General features: G+C 38.9%; 1 protein-coding gene across 11 annotated transcripts in view; it reads left to right on the top strand.

The window, feature by feature from the left end:
- The window catches only part of dysf (dysferlin, limb girdle muscular dystrophy 2B (autosomal recessive)), a 95,575-nt gene that overhangs the window by 39,296 nt on the left and 37,311 nt on the right, over positions 1-18,968 (top strand). For 9 of the 11 annotated variants that reach the window (XM_051899612.1, XM_051899607.1, XM_051899606.1 and 6 more), the window contains 9 exons: positions 8,659-8,840; positions 11,100-11,240; positions 11,735-11,764; positions 12,337-12,372; positions 12,494-12,535; positions 15,812-15,913; positions 16,426-16,587; positions 17,296-17,461; positions 17,871-17,944. In XM_051899612.1, the coding sequence (XP_051755572.1) occupies positions 8,659-8,840; positions 11,100-11,240; positions 11,735-11,764; positions 12,337-12,372; positions 12,494-12,535; positions 15,812-15,913; positions 16,426-16,587; positions 17,296-17,461; positions 17,871-17,944 (935 nt within the window). The remainder of the gene's footprint in view (positions 1-8,658; positions 8,841-11,099; positions 11,241-11,734; positions 11,765-12,336; positions 12,373-12,493; positions 12,536-15,811; positions 15,914-16,425; positions 16,588-17,295; positions 17,462-17,870; positions 17,945-18,968) is intronic. The other 2 variants (XM_051899609.1, XM_051899613.1) reach the window with 2 other exon arrangements.

Below are 18,968 nucleotides of genomic sequence, written 5' to 3'. Positions count from 1 at the left end.
GGAGAGAAAATCCTGAAAGCAATGCTTTGGAAACAGCAATACTCCTGGTAGAGTGGGCCCGTAGAGGTGAAGGCTGATCAACTAACTCATAAGCAAGTGAAATGGCCTTGACCACCCGCTTGCTCATACTCTTCTTAAGCCCCGGGTATACTCCAGTCGCGTCCGCACATCTTTTAAAGTATACTAAATCAAGGATGCTCGCGGATGACCGAGTTCGACACATGCACAGTAAATTTTTTTCTATACTTTTACCAGACATTGTGTCATCAACCGGACATTCGCTGGGCAGGATCGGAGAAGAAAAATAGTGCATCCACCATTGCAATATAGTTCAGAAGATACACCAAGAGAATAGGAATCAAAAACGATGGAGAAGGCATGCTTCTGAGTTTACTCGTCTTGTTTTTGAATCGCTCTTTACACACTCTTCTTCGACGACTGCACATTGTGCTCAGTACTGTGCGTATTGCCACCTAGTGGACTCTTCTGTCCTGCTTGCGCATGCGCTGTTGCACGCGCACCGTGCCAGCCGCGAGCCCTCCACATGACGAAAATTACGTCATGCAGACGGTGCACGAACGCGGACAGCCGACGTATACCCGGGGCTTTAGATGCGGGAACCCCTTCCTGGGTGAACCAACACAAACTATAAGCAGAAGACTGACCCCATCCCGGCAAACTCTCTCCAGAACTCCCAGGAGCAGAGCTATCGGGGAAAAGGCATACAGATGCGACCTCATGTCTGATTCATAGTGTCCAGCCCAAGAGAAGCTGGATGAGTGAGGAAGAACCATAGTGGACAGTGTATCGTCTCCAGAGATGTGAACAGATCTACTTTGGCTCTGATGAACTTTTCCCACAGGAGCTCCACCACCTTGGGGTAGGGGTTTCACAGACTAGTCGCTGATCATGGCCTATGGGTGCAACAGGATAAAAAATCTTTGAAGTCCACCTTTACGCTCCGTATTCTACAGTTAATGATAAATAAATGCATACTCCGAGAGCGCTCCACAAGATAAGTTTGATTATACCATCAATATTGATCGGGTGAATGCACATTTTAAACAGCTTATTGTACAGGTAAGTTAATCGGCATTCTAAACTGCGCTGCTACACATGCACTACACATGTGCACATCATGTGCAGATAGATCGCACGCATACAGAATCATTCAGTAGCGCAGAAATGTATTGTCATTACTGTTCTGTGATTTATCAATAAAATAGTTTAGAACCTGAAAAGTTCTAGCATATATTTCTAAGTAAATAAAACACACAGCTTCACTATTAGTAGAGAGACACTGCCAGGTAGAGCTAATTCACATGCAATTGCTCTCTCACTAATGCATTCATATAAATGTAATCTTTACTGTGCTACTTTATCTGTTTCTGATTTAGAATGAGCAGAAATCTGTGAGAAATATAACGACCCAAAGACAAAATAACTGATAAAAAAAAAAAAAACTTACGTTGGAGCATAGGCTTGTGGGCAGCGCTGTGTCACATGCCATAGCTGTGCACAAGGCAACCCACACTCCAATCTCAGCTCAAGGTCGTTCACACAGAACGCATTTTTGCTTTCAGAAACGCGAAACGTGGGCAGTGGAATAGGGAAAAAACCCCAAGGTCTCGAGACGCATTTTTTAAAAGTTGAACTGATTTGAACTTGAGCGATGCGTTTTTAGAACGCCATGCAAAAGACGCAAGACTGTCTGTCTAGCAAGTATTTAAATAGAAAAACTATGGAAAAGTAGCACATTGGAATGGAAAAACGCCTTCTGTGTAAACGGCAACATATTTGTTCATTAATGATGTTGTCATCGACTAGTCGACGTCAACTCGACTTTAATCACATAAATGTCAACTTTAAAAAATCTGAAGTTGTTTAACCCATACCTCGGGGTGAAGTCTGATTTAAATACCCCGGGATGTAAACTTGCCTCAGAGAAAGCAGCTTCCCTTGGGTCCAGAGGAGGATCTGGTGAGCCAGCTTGTATAACGGGCACGACCCTGATGGTTTAAGTAAGAGACCACTGATGTGTTGTCTGTAAGCACATGATGGCCTCTTAGGTCTGTGAGGAAGTGTTTCGGAGCCTGAAACACGGCCAGCATTTTGAGGCAATTTATGTGCCACAAGAGATGATGGTCCCACCACAGACCTTGAGCCGAGCAACCTCTCATGATCGCCCCCCCCAGCCTGTGAGGGATGCATCCGTCGTTAGTGTGATGTGACGACAAGGAGCTCTCGGCGCAGGTCCTTGTTTTTTCTACATGGCTAATGCACGAAGCCATCACCACGTGACCTTGATCATGCAGAGTGGATTTTCCTTCTTGCTCCATAACCAGAGCCTGCTCGGGGCCCACCACCGTGGGCAAAACCCCGCTGAATTGGGGTGAGCGAGACTCTGTCAAAAAATCTACTAAGGGAACCAGGCTCTCGAGACTGACCTCTGGTGTAATTTGAGCAGCTAGTGCAGCACCCTGAAGCAGCGAACCGGCAGGGAACAACTGACTTGACTGCTCTAGATTCCTCCTCGGAGGAAGCGAGCAACCTGACGCCGCTACGTTTCCGGGTGGACGTTGGGATGTGCACTCACTGGGAACCCCTGCGCCCTGAAAAACATGAGGTGGCGGGGTTGGCAGAACAGCCCCCTGAGGGCACAGAGAGGAGATGTGCACCGTATAATGAGGTGGAAACGTACTTCTCCCAGAGCATCGCCCCAACCCCCAGTCTTTCTGCAGGCCCGAAGGAGATAACGGGGTGTCTAGCAGAAAGCTTTTATCTTTATCCTTTATCCCAGACAGATTTAACCACAGGTGGCTCTCCGTGGCCACCAGGGCTGCCATAGAATGGCCGATTGATTTGGCCGTCTCGTTAGTGGCCCGGAGAGATAAATCTGCTGCCTGACGCAGATATTTAATCGCGTCAGCGCTGGGTTCCCCGCCCTCACCAATATCTCTAAGCAGGTCAGCCTGGAATGCCTGCAAGATGGACACTGTATGCAGACATGCCGCAGCTTGACCTGCAGCCGAATAAGCTTTAACCACCAGCGCCAATGTAGCTCTCAGTGGCTTGGTGGGTATCGTCGGGGCTTTAAGGGACGATGCAGACTCGGGGGAGAGATAGCTTGCGGAAGTAACCACAGAGTGTGCTTCCAAACCCTGAGATGAAACACTGGACCTGGCAGGTGAAGGCAGAGAAAGGGCGAGGCCCATCTCTAACCCCTATAAATAATTCATCTGTGAACACCACGACCTGAGCCGCTGCTATACCTCAGCAGAAGCGGGACCCGAGCAATGAGGAATTGCGAGCCGAGGCGCCCCCACTCAAAGAGCGCCCGGCGGGTATCTTAAAGGCAGCGTAAGAACGGGCGTTCTTAACGGCAGCGTTCTTAACGATAGCTGCTTACAGTGCTCACATTCAGCACCCTCGAAGGATGACTAAGCATGCTGCGCTCCCAAACAAACAGCACACAGAACATGTGTATCCCAACCTGTGATTAAAAACGTGGGCAGGGATGAACACACTTCCTGAATCGCTGTTCGCTCGCTATAATAATATATATATATGTGTGTGCTTGAATTCGTGCAAGAGACAGACAACAATAAATAGGACATATGATTCACATATAGCGCTTGCTGAAAGCACAGAAGCTAACTCTGTTTGGTCTGGGTATGAAAAAGGAGAAATTAAGACATTAAAAGGAGCCAATTCTTCAGCCCAACCTTGGTGAAAAATCAACAAAAGCTTTGTAGGTGGCTCAAACTTGTTTGGTAAAATCTGATCAAAGCTATTGCATAGTACCAAGAAATATATGTACAGTCATTCATTTTGTAAAGCAGCTTGTATTGCACTGTGACCTCTCAGATCCTGAACTTATGGTTATTTGCATGGATTCTGAGTAATATACTCTTCTGAATGCAGTAATAACATGACATTCAGACGCACAGCAGGCATCGGTGAAATCTGCCTTTTAAGACATTTATTACAATATCACATGGCATGAAGAGTGCTGTGCCAGCTGCAATGACATTTTGGTCAAGTTGACATAAAATAAGATACATATTTCCAGGTCATGTGGTGACACGAATTGAGGTCAATGTGTAGTCCTAATGTGAAGCATATTGAGAGCAATAGCGTAACACGGCAGAATTATGATTTTATGATTTTCTTAAGGTCAGTATTGCCTAGAATAATAGGAGCATTTTATAAATAACAAAATCATAAAAGTGAAGTCTTTTGAGATGAAATGGTAGAGGAACCTTAACTGAGCTTACGTCAGAGGGGGTGAAATATTGTGCCTGGCACAGGCTGGGCCAAGGCAGTTTGGGTCAACTGTAGCCCAGAGAAGTGAAATGAAGTAGATTTACAATGGTGTCCATGAGAGAAGACGTTGGCAGCAAAGATATAAAAAATGTCATTTGTATTGAGAAGAGGTGGTACATGAAGTAAAACAAATCAAGTCGGAGCCATGGTTTAGTGGTTAGTGCATGAGCTCTGATGCTGTTACTCTTATGGACGAAGTAAGTTTGAATCTGGCTTGCAACCCCCTTATTTCTCTCCCTATCACATCCTGCCTTCTCTGAATCTTAAAAAGTGAAAAGCCCTGAAAAAAATGAGATATTATATGCTGAATTTGTTGCTCCGCTCTGCCATTTTTCTTTTTGATTTACTGGCGCTGGTTTCTTTTTTGCCAAGCTAATTTTTCATAAGAAATAATCTTCCGTGACTTGTGTCCTTGAAAAAGTATCAAAACAAGAGCACATAAAGCACGTGCACTGCATGTATTTTTTTAAATTCAAGATGCACATGTAATGTTTTGTTGGGTCAAAGGAAGGGACTTAATTTTGGGATTGTGGTTAGAGCACAAAGAGTTTATGTAAACTGTTTAAACACACACATCAGGTCAAGTCAAGTCACCTTTATTTATATAGTGCTTTTTACAATGCAGATTGTGTCAAAGCAGCTTTACAGTGATAACTGGCAAATAATTTTGGCTGCACAGCAGCTCTAGAAGAAAATGGTGTCATTGTCCAGCTTAAGTAAATTCAGTATTGATTCATTCCTTTGTAAAAAGCAGTAGTTATTAATTTAGTTAATTCATCTATACATTGGCTCTGGAGAAAACAGTGATGTCATCGTCCAACTCAGTTCAGTTCGCATACAATGGTGTCAGTGCAGGCTGATCAAAAACATTGTTGAATATCGAGACCACAATATTCTTTTGAATAGACTCGAAAATTATATTGGCATTAGTGGAATTGCATTGGCATGGTTCAAATCATACTTATCTGACCGTTATCAATTTGTAGTAGTAAACGAAGAGATGTCACACCGATCACATGTTCAGTGTGGAGTACTGCAAGGCTCAGTACTAGGACCGTTGCTTTTCACTTTGTACATGCTACCCTTGGGAGATATCATTAGGAAGCATGGCGTTAGTTTTCACTGTTAAGCTGATGATATTCAGCTCTATATTTCTTCGCGCCCTGACGAAACTTACCAATTCTCAAAATTAACGGAATGCATAGCTGATATAAAAAATTGGATGAATTTTTTCTTTACAAATTTCAGGTGAAACATTCTCTGGTTTTGCAGTTGTAGAAGTGCTTCTTTCTCCTTTATAATCATATCTTTATGCTGTAACATAAAGCTATTGGTTATAGATTTTTTTTTTTTTTTTGTAGTTTTTTTTGTACCTTTTGTAGGTTTTTCACTAATGCTTTATTGTTATAGTCGTGTAGTGAATATTGTGGAATTGTGAATTTTTCTTTTCATGGTTAAAAGAAAAAACGGAATCAGGTTCCACAAAAATCTACAGAAAGCTTTGCAGATCCACAGAGTTTGTCATTCCCAAAGCTCTGCACCGTCCTGCCACTTGTCTGTTTGTTTATTGGTTATTCTTTTAATAATTGCAATTTGAAAGAGTCGTAAATGTATTTCAGCCACCAATATATGTAGTGCTCTTGACTCTGTTTAAGCCATTTCACAGAATTTCCCTCATAAATGTGCAGATTCCGTGTGGGCCTTGTTATTACCTTATATTAATATTACCTATTAATAAACATGAAGTGAGTTTTCATTCAAAATGTGACACTGATTGTTGATGTTGGCAAAAAAACAGTCCCTGAAAAAGTCAAATATAAAAGAGCTTTCTTGGCAACACTGGAGCAGTATTTCACCCCCTTTAAACCATAGCGAGTGTTGCCATGGTCTAAAGCTCTAAGTTGTGGTAGTGAAATTTTTAACCCAGAGTGCTCCACATCATTAAAATGCAGGCAAAATACGCCTGCTGGTTATCACCCATTAGAGATGTCTGGTATAAATCTCCTATGCATGGAAAAACCATAGTCTAAAAATGGGAACAAAGCGGACAAGGATGAAAAGAAAAAAGAAAAGAGACTTTAAGGTGGAGAAAGATCTGAAGTATATTGTTTTTTGTTTTTTGTGAAATCCTGGAAATGTAGCTACCCGGGCTATGCGTTTAAGGTTTATTCTGAACCCGCAAGTACAGATGAAAAAACATTGAGGATCCTTTTAAAAATACAGGCCTGGTATAAATCAGGCCAGTCTGGCGCTCTGATCTCAAATCTACAAATAGTTTTGGGTCAGTCTCCTGATGCACAAAACCCAACCTAGATCTTTTACAGGGTTCTGAGCTCTGAGGAAAATGAATAAATCAAGCTTGAGGCAGAAATCACTTGTCCTTGGTGCGCTTGAGAAGGAGTTTGGTAAAGGGAAATGATCGATGGACCACAATATTTATAAAGGAGGGAAAAATGTAGAGCAGCATCAGTGCTTTGGCTACCGCAGGGGGATTAGATGAAATCAGAGGTTCTTGCCAGATGCTATATGGTTGTAGGCCCCCTCTGTGCTAAAGTTGGCTATCTATCTATCTATCTATCTATCTATCTATCTATCTAAAGTCTACTGATCTTTCAAACTATTGTTTACTGTACTTTGACATTTTTTTTAAAAAATATTTTATTTATAAGTTTTTATACATACACAAAACAGATCAAATTAAAGTCCACATAATATGTACAAACAGTATTTTTGACATGCATTAGAATAAGATTTTGTACAGTTAAACACTGTATAGTATTGATATATGGGAAATAATCCACTGCCAAAATCCTTTCTCTATTTTCTTTGAGCATGTCATTGTTCCCAAGGGTCATGCATCATGTTTGAGTCGTACACGTGGGCAGCCGTCGACATGTCCAGTCCCACAATGCCCTTGGGGAAGACAGTTTATTTACATTTCACTGTAAGCAGGCAGATTAGACACTGCCTGTGTTTATTTCCCATTGGCTCCTGGGTAACAGTGCACGCTCCCCATAGCTTGTTTATCCCTTTGTTTATTTGAGCCACTGTGTTTGTGGGAAGTGGGAAGCTGTGTGTATGTGTGTAACTGGGCTAGTTTAATAAGAGCTGGGAAAAGTGTCTGTTTCTCCCTCCCAAGTGAAACTATCCCACTGAGGCTGCTTTACGTCGACTAAAATAATAAACTTTGACTGTCCCTCCAATCTCTGGCATTCCTAAGTAGTTGATGTCACTGTATTATTTTTCTACACACACACACACGCACACACACGCGAACACACACACAAATATAAATGATTGGATGTTGTGCATTTTAAAGGAATAGTTTACAAAAACAAAAACTATGCCATTATTTTCTCACCCTCATGTCATTAAAACGAATATGATGTTATTTAATGCAGAGAAATCTGTTTTCAGTGACAGTTCATAGTGACCACAGTTGTCATACTCCAGAAAGGACAAAAAAGTAATCTGTACTACTTGTGCGTTATGTTCCTAGTGTTCTTTAAATCATATTAAAGCTTGGGTCAAATTCCCGTTTTGACAAAGCTCACAAATTTGAATTTAGGCTTGCATTCAAATTGAAATTTGGCTTCTTAAGACATGTCACACATGCCTATTTGACAAAAAAATTGAAATTTGAACCTAACTACATAGAGATTTGGAATGACAATGACATAATTCTTTATTTTTGGATGAACTATCTGTTTAAAACACTCACTTAAATACATAAACACTCACACATGCACATGCTTTCGCTAACTCACTCACTTTTTTCCCCCTTTCTCTGTCTCACAACCACACATCATCTTTCAGACATTACATAGACCTACTAAAGTTCAAAAAATGGTCTCACACTCCCTGCACCATAACTCAGGGTATCTCTGGTTCTTTTCACTTCCATAATTGATGTTATATTCTTGGCAAAGTCACCCTTATTACAGAACCAAATAAAAACAGAAATACTTGTGTTTATTGTGTTTACTGATGCATTGAAAGTCTGGTTCTGAGGAGAACGTACCGAAGCACTGCCTCAGTCTTGATGGCAAACAGACTTCAATGAGTTGATGGCTGCACATCTTTCCCAACTCTTGATGCAGTTCTTTCCATTGCATTTACCCATCTACGTGGCAATAACCTCCATCTGACCTGACAAAGTCTTTCTCATTTCACTTGACAGTTTAGATCTCGTTTTTGACAGTATACAAATGCACGTTACCTATGCTATTCCCTCTCAAAGTGAACTCGCAACTCATGCCATACTACTTCATTCATCCTGACATGAAAATGCGATGCGATTCAGTGACCTTTGATCTTTGACTCTTTGATTAGATCCCTATGCCATTGTGTCCTTCCTGCATCAAAGTCAGAAGACGGTGACTGTTCGGAACACACTCAATCCCACCTGGGACCAGACCCTCATCTTCTACGAAGTGGAAATATTTGGAGACTGCCAAGTGACTGAGAGGAGCCCTCCACACATTGTGGTGGAGCTGTACGATCAGGACACCTATGTGAGTTTTCATTGTGTTGGTATGTGTTATTTTATAAGCTGGTGTGTTTCATGTCAAATTTGTCTTGCGTAGCCAGACTTTTGACCAGTGACATGAAGTCTGGTCCAATTTACAGCTTATTCAGGTTGAGAACCACCAACTTTGTCAGGCAGAGATTATAACGCCAAGCAATTACAGCTCTTATCTACTTGAATTAGAAAAGACTGAAATCCATTTAACTGTTTGACAAATGTACGTTTCAATAATGTATTTTAAATTGAATTATTAAAATCTGACAATGCTGGTATCATAAATTGCACTTCTTATACCAGTGATGTTATTGTTAACTAAAACTAAATCTATTTTTTTTTTAAATTGAAATACAGCTGAAATAAAATAAAATTGAAATATTACATGAAAATCTTAAACAAAAATAAGAAATGTTGTCTTAACAACTAACTGAAATAAAATAAGTAATGAAATAAAAATACATTAAAGCTAAATAGAAATATTTAAAAAAAATTATCAACAATGAAGCACATAACAAAATTAGTAAACTTTAAAATTGATAAAATATTTTAAAATAATAAATCTGTCATGGTGTGGTCAGGCAAAAGGAGGAATTGCAGCACTTTTATTAAACAAAAACAAAAGATAATCCACAAAGAAGAAGAATATAGCAAATACGTGGCAGGAAACCATAGTGGACATTACCGAGTGCACTCATTCAATCCCGCAGTAATGAGTGTACAACCAATGTACACTCAACGGCTAGGGAATACCCATAATGCTCTGTGAGAGTCACGCCGAGCGCCAAAGATGGCGCCCGCAGCTGAATCTTCCATCCATCCACTTACCAATATGGCTGAAGTGTAATATCATACAGGTATAAATTCATTTTTACTTGATTATTAAATTGTTTAATTAAGGTTTATACATGCTAGTTTATAGGGCTTTGACAACACACTGATTCTTGATTCACGATACAAAGAATCTGGAGCGATTATGATATTTACTGATGTATCACAATCTCTCGAGTCGATTCTGAGCTTAGTTTTTAACAGCAGATGGCACTACGTGCTTTAGAAACACCCGTACTCTGCTTGTTTCCAGTTCCTTTACACACACCACTTAAACCTAAAATAATCATAACGTTTGAAAAGGTTGAAGTGAATCACAAGGGTGTTTGCCGTGGGCTGTGTTTACATTAATCTCGCATCATAAAAGCATTCTGAGCCGTGGCGCAAGTATATTTAACCACTTACTTGACTGCCGAACGCACGATCGCTGTCCAGCATTCTTCTTCATGAGCATTTGAGTGTGCTGTTAAAAACTAGCCTAGAGCGCCATCTGCTGTTAAAACTAAGCTTAGAATCGATTTGAGAGGGAAAATATCAGGATCGATCCAGATTCATTGTATCGAGAATCGATGTATTGTCCCAGGCCTACTAGTTTACATGACCGAGTTCAAGATAAATCTTTTCATTACTACTGCAACTGCCAGTTTGCTAAGTTTCAAATGATTATTAAACAGCAAGCACAAACTATGCAAAAGCGACAGCCCTTCCGGCGCATTCAGCGTCCAAATTCACTCACTTGTTTTCATTCACTTCTTCAAGTGGACTATATTAGTGGACTAATGTAAGGAATAGTGAATGAGAGCATAAGGGGCGATTTCGAACACAGCATAGGTCAACTAACAGTGACAACGAACACAGGAAAACGGAAACAACAGAACCAAACCAAAACAGAATATACACATTGCAAAATTCTATTTTAGTATATAAATAATACTAATAATGCTATTTTTCAGGCTGGTCCAGCTATTTGGAATTTTGTATTCTTAAACAAACAGGTTTTAACCGAAAGCAGGACTACAGAATCTATATTGAGTGTTATAATTTCTCGAATTCATATTTGTACAAGTACACCATCCCTGGTGTACCACAACTAATCACAGTTAATTTTGTTTTATATGCCATTTAGGGACAGGTTAATGATACCACAGTAATAGCCTAACACTGGAAAAATTAATTCAAATAATGTTATATGATTATTTCACAGACAAAAAGCTAAGACAGGTATAAATATCAAGTTTGCTTGCTACCAAACGTCTCAAACAAAACTCTGAGTGTTTCAATCCCAGCCTGAACTTGGCAAACTTTGAAAAACTTTGACAATCTTTGCTGTGTTTAGTTTTTCCCAGGAACAGTCATAGTATCCTCCTGTTAACCAGGTCTTGAAACAGAAAATTCTTGACAAGTTATTTGACCTCTACAGGGTGCTGATGAGTTTATGGGCCGCTGTGTTTGCCAACCTTCAATGGTGTCTTCCCCTCGTCTCGCCTGGTATCCCATCCAGAAAGCTGGGAAGGCTGCTGGAGAACTGCTTGCTGCTTTCGAGCTGATTCGTAGAGAAAAAGTAAGAGTTATCTCAGTTATTATCATTCATAGTCATTACCATAAGTTGTGATACTGTAATTGGCATCATTGGCCTTCATTTTCCAATTTTTGGTGCTCCTTGTAAAGGGCACAGTGATGATACCACAGTGATGATAAGGCCATAAGGGTCGCCATCCATCATAATTAAGATGACCTTAATGATGATTCTGCGGGATTCTTTGCGTCCTCTAGACACATCTAGCACAGCTGTTGTCCGCAGCATCTCTGTTGAAAGAGATGCTTTTGTTATGAGTTTAACCCACAAGTGTTTACATGGCACATATCACAGCTTCTCCAGCACCACAGAGGAAGTTTAGTGGCTCCTTCACCCACGCAGTTGTATTTGTATGCATAGCGTCTGACAACATATGAATTAAAATTCAAAACCGCTCTCAGTTTTTATAGTACATCTGTGTACACATAGATGTGTGTTGAAATAATGTATTAATTTGTTATTTTTTTCTTTCTTCACAGCCTGCAGTTCATCACATCCCAGGTCAAGAGGTTAGTCTTTTTTTTTTAAGTTTAAGCCCTTTTCTGTCATTTTTTCTGTCTTCTCTCTCTCTCTCTCTCTCTATATATATATATAGATTTATATATATAACAATCTAGATATATATAAAACATGCGCACACACACACACACACACACACACACTTCCTGTCCTCCTTCAAGTTACCGCTACTCCCTGTTCTCTCAGTCACGCACGACTAAGTAATTGGATAGAGCTGCTGTAAATGACATAAACACCACTGTATCTGAACCGGTTTCACTAGCCCTGTCTGTTTGGAGACTGGCACCACTCGGCAGCTCTCAGTTCAGTTAAACGGCCCTGTCTGGGCAATGCAGACAGCCAGGAGACTGATTGGAGATGCCAGTGGAGTTTAAGAGTGCCAGAGGCCCCACCCAGTCCAGACCTGACCAGCTGGCATCTGTTAGAGTGGGATAATCAAAGGGAAATTGAATTAAAGTGAACCCTTAGAGAACAGTCAAGCCACCCACCCACGCACACACACAAACAAATGCCCACACAGTAACACTTTATTTATTTGATTTTTTTTTCATTTTCCCCCCAGGGGGATATTATACCACCCTCACATATCATGAATGAGGTAAGTGTTGGTAGAGGATTCAGTGAATAGACAATGAATCTTATTTGCAGTTGTCCCATGGCATCTCTTTCCTGTTCTCTTGTTCATTTTCCCCTCTCTGTTTGTTTTGGGCATCTTCAAGCTTGTGCTTCCAGGGTTCCTCTCTGACAGTCAACAGCAATGGGTACAATTCAGCATGCACACACATACGCAAACACATTTTATTCTATTTAGCTGGAACTTTTGACTCAAAAAACACAGGGCATGTGGTTCCATCATATTAAACTAAAAAACCTAAGGATTACAAAAGTCCTTCAGATCTCCATAGCAGCCAAACGTCTCTTCAAATGTTACAACATAACTCAAAATGGAAGATACTGAGCTTGAACCAGTTTAGTTAGCTCCAAATTGTCATTCCCACTGGATTTCATTAGGCTGTAGATGTAGGGTGTTAAGATCTAGATTGTTTTTTTTATTATTATTCCTGGTGGGTAGATTCCTCCAGAACTCTATGTACTTCTACGCACCTCCTCAATTTTTATGAGGCCTGCCAAGGACAAGATCTTGTGGGAGGTGGCTTGGAAATTGAGAGCCCTTTCTGATCTGTCTGTATTCCCAGCTCTCCTATCTGCTGGATTCTACTTCATCTGCACAAAGATTTGTATTGTTCTGCAGTGGCATTTCAAAAAAACACAAAGTGATGGGCTAATGGTGGAACTAACATGCTGCTATTAGACTGCATAATAGCCACTCTTCATTATATACAAACACACTAGGGACTTTAACACACTGGACTAGCACATGTGCTTTGTGTCGCCAATAGTAAATGAAAACATTGGCAATACATGGGAAATACGGCGCTGAAAACAAGGGTTCATGGTCTTGCACTTTTCCTTTTCCTCTGTACTCCACCTTACTGTCCTTGTTTTTTTCTGTAAATAACTGCATGATATCATCTAGAATTATGATATCTAAGAATACAATTATTTTAAATGATCAATATTGAAATTCTATAATATTTTGTCTAAACAAATTAAACACTAAAAATCAATTGTTTTAAATGTTACAAGTGCATCACAGCATTGTAATGTACAGTATGAAAATGGATATTCAATTATTCATCATGAATATTCAGTTTGGTAAATATTACATATGTAATACTACATAAATATTACATAACTTTAGCGTTAGATGGCAGAAAATGTAATCTAAATGTAAAAAAGGGGGAAAAAGCATGCAAAATTAAATTTCCAATACCAGTAATTTTAAAACAAAAAAGTTATATTGGCCAATAAGGAATGTGTAATACAATATTTCTTTTTTCTTCTTCTTTTTTTTTTTTTTTTTTTGCATTTTTTCTTCTTTTTGCATTCCTGTATCTCAAACAGTAGAGCATGGCACTAGCAACTCTTAAGGAATGCATGGACTGATATATTGTATACTTTGAATGCAATTTAAGTTACTTTAAAAAAGCATCTGCCAAATGAATAAATGTAAGTGCATATTGTGAATCCCTATTAAGATCTTATTTAACCTTCTTTTTAAAGTTCTGTTTAACCTTTGAATACAGTGAATACAGTGGCCTTTCCAAAATGATGTTTGTGTCTAAAGGCTTGAGCATGTTGAGCACTGAGTTTGCATAATTGTCAGGAAACATTCTCATTTATCAAGTAGATTATCAATGCTTTATTTTAAAGTCATCATGAAATCAAAATTGACAAATCTTTTTTGTGGAATATTGCAGCATTTATTATAAATAATTTATCCGTGCACATTATAATTTAAAAATTCATGTGCCCTTATAATCTTTAATCAAATTAACTTTCTCTCCCTCTTACAATGACATCTCTTCTCTGATGATGTGTTTACTGGTGCAAGGGCAGGACAACCTGTCACTCACATGAGATCACAGCAGTAGCAAACCACAACGATCCAATCAATTTCCAATAGACAAAATCAAGTCGCACCCTACATTTCTTGTTCGAAAAAAACTATCATAACTTTTGTTTCATGCTGACTTTAATGGCGCTCTTTTAAATCCATCTTAATAAAGTTAGGCATCACAATTCTCCATGGCTGAAGCATATCTCGGAAGGTCCCTTTGCACAGAACACCATTGTATTCAACAGTAGTGCCATTCATCAAACAATTGCACTGGCTCAATGCAGTCCTGGCTAATCGTTGTGTGTGCGTGTGTATTGTGGCGTGATTGCTAACTTTGATTGGCATGTGAAGTTATGATGTTTGACTTTTTGTTGCTGCTATTAGTAACCAATTTCTTGTTTGTTTTCACACCCATTTTCAAATTTGGGTGCGTCATGCAAATGTACTCCTAAAAGAAGAATGGAAACAGTGTTTGTGAAGTTGAGCCCTCTAAATGTACACTTTGTCTCCTTCAATTATGTGAAGATAACATGGCTTTTGAAACTGTGAATGCATTTTCAGCCATCTTTCCTTGCACTAAAAAGAGAATATATATATATATATATATATATATATATATATATATATATTACGTTTATACTACGGGGCTATTGAATGCTCAATTCTGATTGGTTGCTGAACGTTCTAAGGTGTACAATTGTTTTCAGGAAAACGCACGGCTAAAGTAGTTATAGGCAGGTTTTAACCGCATTGCAGTTCCATATCACTTCGCCAATGATTTCATTTATTTCAATAGGTCCTTACAGCCTACAACCGCAAAAGAAACAAAACCCACAACGACACTGACCAAGCAAATAAATATAGTAAACAATAGGATAAAAACGCCAAATTATTGTCATGGTTTTTGCCACAAAATACGTTTTATTATGCCCTGAAAGCGCATACTCTCTCCCGCTCTCTCTCTCTTTCAAACGTAAAAGAGAGAGAGACGCTTTCAGATGCTTTGCATTATGGCCGCATTACCACCTCAGGTGTGCATTATTTTCTAATAATCCAACGGCCGGTCGTCAATTATTTCTTACATATATTATACAGTATATATGTGTATGCTTATATAGTTACATACAGAATATCCTTATCCTTATGTGTTATTTTAGTATTATTTACATACTATTACAGTTTTTATTAATATTTTAATTAGCTTTTATTTTTATATTTTCATATACTTTTTTATTCATTTTATTTATGATTTATTTATTTTAATTTTAGTTATGTGCTTTTGCTGTTTTTATAGGTGTTTTTTTTTTTATATATATTTCTGTTTAATTTATTTTTACTTTATTTTCATTTTATTTTTTATTTTTATTTTAGTGCTTTAACTTAAACTTATTTCAGTTAGTCACCAAGGGAACACTTAAGAATGTTGTCTTTTATTTTATTATTTTATTTTATTTTATTTTATTTTGTTTTTTGTTTTGTTTTGTTTTATTTTATTTAAATTTTAATAGTTTTAGTTAATGGTAATAACCCTGATCTTCATTGACTTTTCCTATTATGTTTTGCTCTTTATTGTTAGTCAGAGGACTCTGATTTGCCCTATCCACCACCACAGAGGGAACCAAATGTCTACATGGTGCCACAGGGGATAAAACCTGTCCTACAGCGCACTGCTATTGAGGTGGGCTCACAACCTATCCTCACTTATCCATTTACACAGTTTAAAAACACTTCTAGTCAAGTCACCTTTATTTATATAGCACTTTATACAATACAGATTGTTTCAAAGCAGTTTTACAATGATAACAGGAATTGATTCAATGATGCTGAAGTCAGTTCAGTGTTGATTCAGTTCCATTGTAAAGATCATCAAGTTAAGTTCTCATCCAATAGTGTCAGTGCAGTCAAATCAATAATATTGTTGAATATTAAGTGTCCCCAACTAAGCAAGCCAGAAGCAACAGTGGCAAGGAACCCAAACTCCATAAGTTTACAGAATGGAGAAAAATACCTTGGGAGAAACCAGGCTTGGTCAGGGGCCCAGTTCTCCTCTGGCCAACTTCTAGCACTGTGTAGACTTGATTTGAACCTTACAAAATGCACTGACAATGCTTTTTTACCTTTTATGATTACTGCCATTGCCGTATTACCATTGCACCTGATGTGACAACCTTTTAACCTTTAAACTCTTAGATACTGGCATGGGGTTTGCGCAACCTGAAGAGCTTCCAGCTGGCCAGTGTGACATCTCCCAGCCTTCAGGTGGAATGTGGAGCATGTGTGGTTCAGTCGTGCGTCATTCGAAATTCTAAGAAGAACCCTAACTTTGACGTCAACACCCTCTTCATTGATGTCGTAAGCTTTTGATCTTGATTTGTCAGTTATCTACATAATTTTGTTGAAATAAAGCAGGTACAATTAGGTGTTAATTAATTAATTAAGATTCAACTTGAATATGCATTCATCAAGGATGAAAACAAAAATAACATATATTGTAATTATCAAGGGTTAATAGTAAATACACTTGACCTTTGGCTGAGTCCTCTTCAGAGATTCTCATAGATTCTTCATGTAGGAATCCAGTTAAGGTATCACATTTTTTTTGTTACAGCATGCTGCTAACCAGTTGTGACAAACTTATATACAATGTGGTCATGGTGTCCTTCACATGGTGGATGTTTCATGAGTGATGACTGGCACAGTAACAATGTTCCCCAGCAGTGCGCGTCAGTTCTTAATTCTAAAACGTAAGATAGTCTGGATTCCGTTCCAATACTCATCTAAGATTGGGAGGCATCGCATGGAAAGAATGCTGAATGACTGGGAAAGTTATTTGCACTGTCAGTCGTGGTCAGTCCTGTGCCATACTGTGTCATGTTTGACTCAGTTTAGGGTGTGAAATACTTTCACAGAGGACGAGAGGAGAGAGAGAGGAAGGTTCTTTGGAATAACAACTGAAATAGAGAAATAAACAAGTCATTATGTTACAAGTTAAAAGTTTGGAAGTCTTGCATCTCTTTTTGTTCACATCTCTGCCCTTTTATAATCTCTCCTACACTCTAGCGACTGCCCAAGGAAGAGCTCTACATGCCCCCATTGGTGATCAAGGTTATAGACAACCGACAGTTCGGCAGGAAGCCTGTGGTGGGCCAGTGCACAGTCCACTCACTGAATGAGTTTCACTGTCAGCCAGAGGACCTGGAGAGAGATCCTACCGAAGAGGAATTTGGTGAGACAGAGGAAATAAGAAAATGACTTAACTGTTTGAACCATATTGTTCCTAAGTACACATCAAAACATATTTGAAATATTATAAACACAACAGATACATTTAAAGGTGTGTGTGTTCTGCTTGTCACAATCAATCAATCAATCAATCAATCAATCAATCAATCAATCAGCCAATCAACCATCCATCCATCCAATCGATCAATCGATCAATCAGTCAATCATATTGGAGAAAATTAGATCTATTTTGAACTTTTGTTTAGGGTTGGATTTGAGAACCGGCTCTTATTGTGAACCAACTCAAAAAACAAACAAATTGCAAGAATCAAATGATTTTCTTGATCCTTGGTTCCATTGATGACACATTATACTTTATGCTTACAGTATTTCTGGTGTATTTTCATCTACAGAGGCGATTGCTCAGACCCCTAGAGATGAAGTTCTGGTTGATATCGATGACAAGGAGCCTCTCATTCCTGGACAGGTATGATCTGTCCTTTTACCTGCAATAATTACCTGCAATATTTCCTTCTTTTTCTTTAGCTGATTGACAAGGTGACATGTAGTGCTGTATCCAGATCTCTTCAGAAACTTCCTCAGAAATGCTCTTTGGAAAAATAGCAGTCATTCTCAACCAGGGTGGCCTCAGCAAAATTTTAAGGGAGCCTCAGAAAGTCATTTAAATCAATAAAATGTTTTAAATGCTCTGAAATGTTTAATCGGGTACACGTAAAAATCTTTATCCTAAATCTTTATCCAGTAAATCATGAACAACTGGAAAAGTTATGGAGCCTTTAAATATTGTTGTGGACAATGAGGTCAAAATGTTGAGAACCATTGCTTTATGGCTATGAATACACTTTTTGTTGTTGTTGTTGTTGTTGTTGTTGTCTGTTATGATGTTAGTCCTCTTGGCTGTTAGTCAGTAGCTCATTGGTCACATAGCTTGGGTTTCTCCAGGTTTCCTTTAGAGCCTTGTTAGTGTATGAGGTATGCTGTCATGGCGAGGTTAAGCACTTCTGAGCATGCACACCACTTTATAAGATCTTCTAGGGGTAGTTTTATCCATGCCTTTATTGGTGGAATTTAAGTGTGATTCTAGTTGTGAAACATGGCAATCACATCCTGTTCATTATAAAGTCTGGGTTACAGCATTGCCCCAGAGGGACACAATGTCTGTGGCACCAAGAAAGCGAGGCTTTTGTAGAAAGTGACTAGTAGAAGGCTAAAGAGTTGAAATGCTGTTTCTAAATCTAGTTCGAAATCTGTTACTTGAATTTCCTTTTAGACTTGTGATTTCAAGATGAGATGTAAAATGTATCCAAACTAGCCTTGTAATGTTGCTATGGTGCCATGTTAGTCAACTTACGGCATAATTGGGGGTGGGTGTGTGATGAAATCATGAATTCAGTAACATGATGGAATACTGTTTGGCACTAGCATGTATGATGAAGGTTCACACCATCTTGAGACAATGACACGCTTCGCTTTCTGAGAAAAGAGAGCCA

Source organism: Ctenopharyngodon idella, chromosome 7 (assembly GCF_019924925.1).
Source record: "Ctenopharyngodon idella isolate HZGC_01 chromosome 7, HZGC01, whole genome shotgun sequence".
NCBI classification, from domain to species: Eukaryota; Metazoa; Chordata; class Actinopteri; order Cypriniformes; family Xenocyprididae; genus Ctenopharyngodon; species Ctenopharyngodon idella.
Note: the sequence above shows the minus strand (reverse complement) of the source record. Positions and strands in the feature narration are given on the sequence as shown.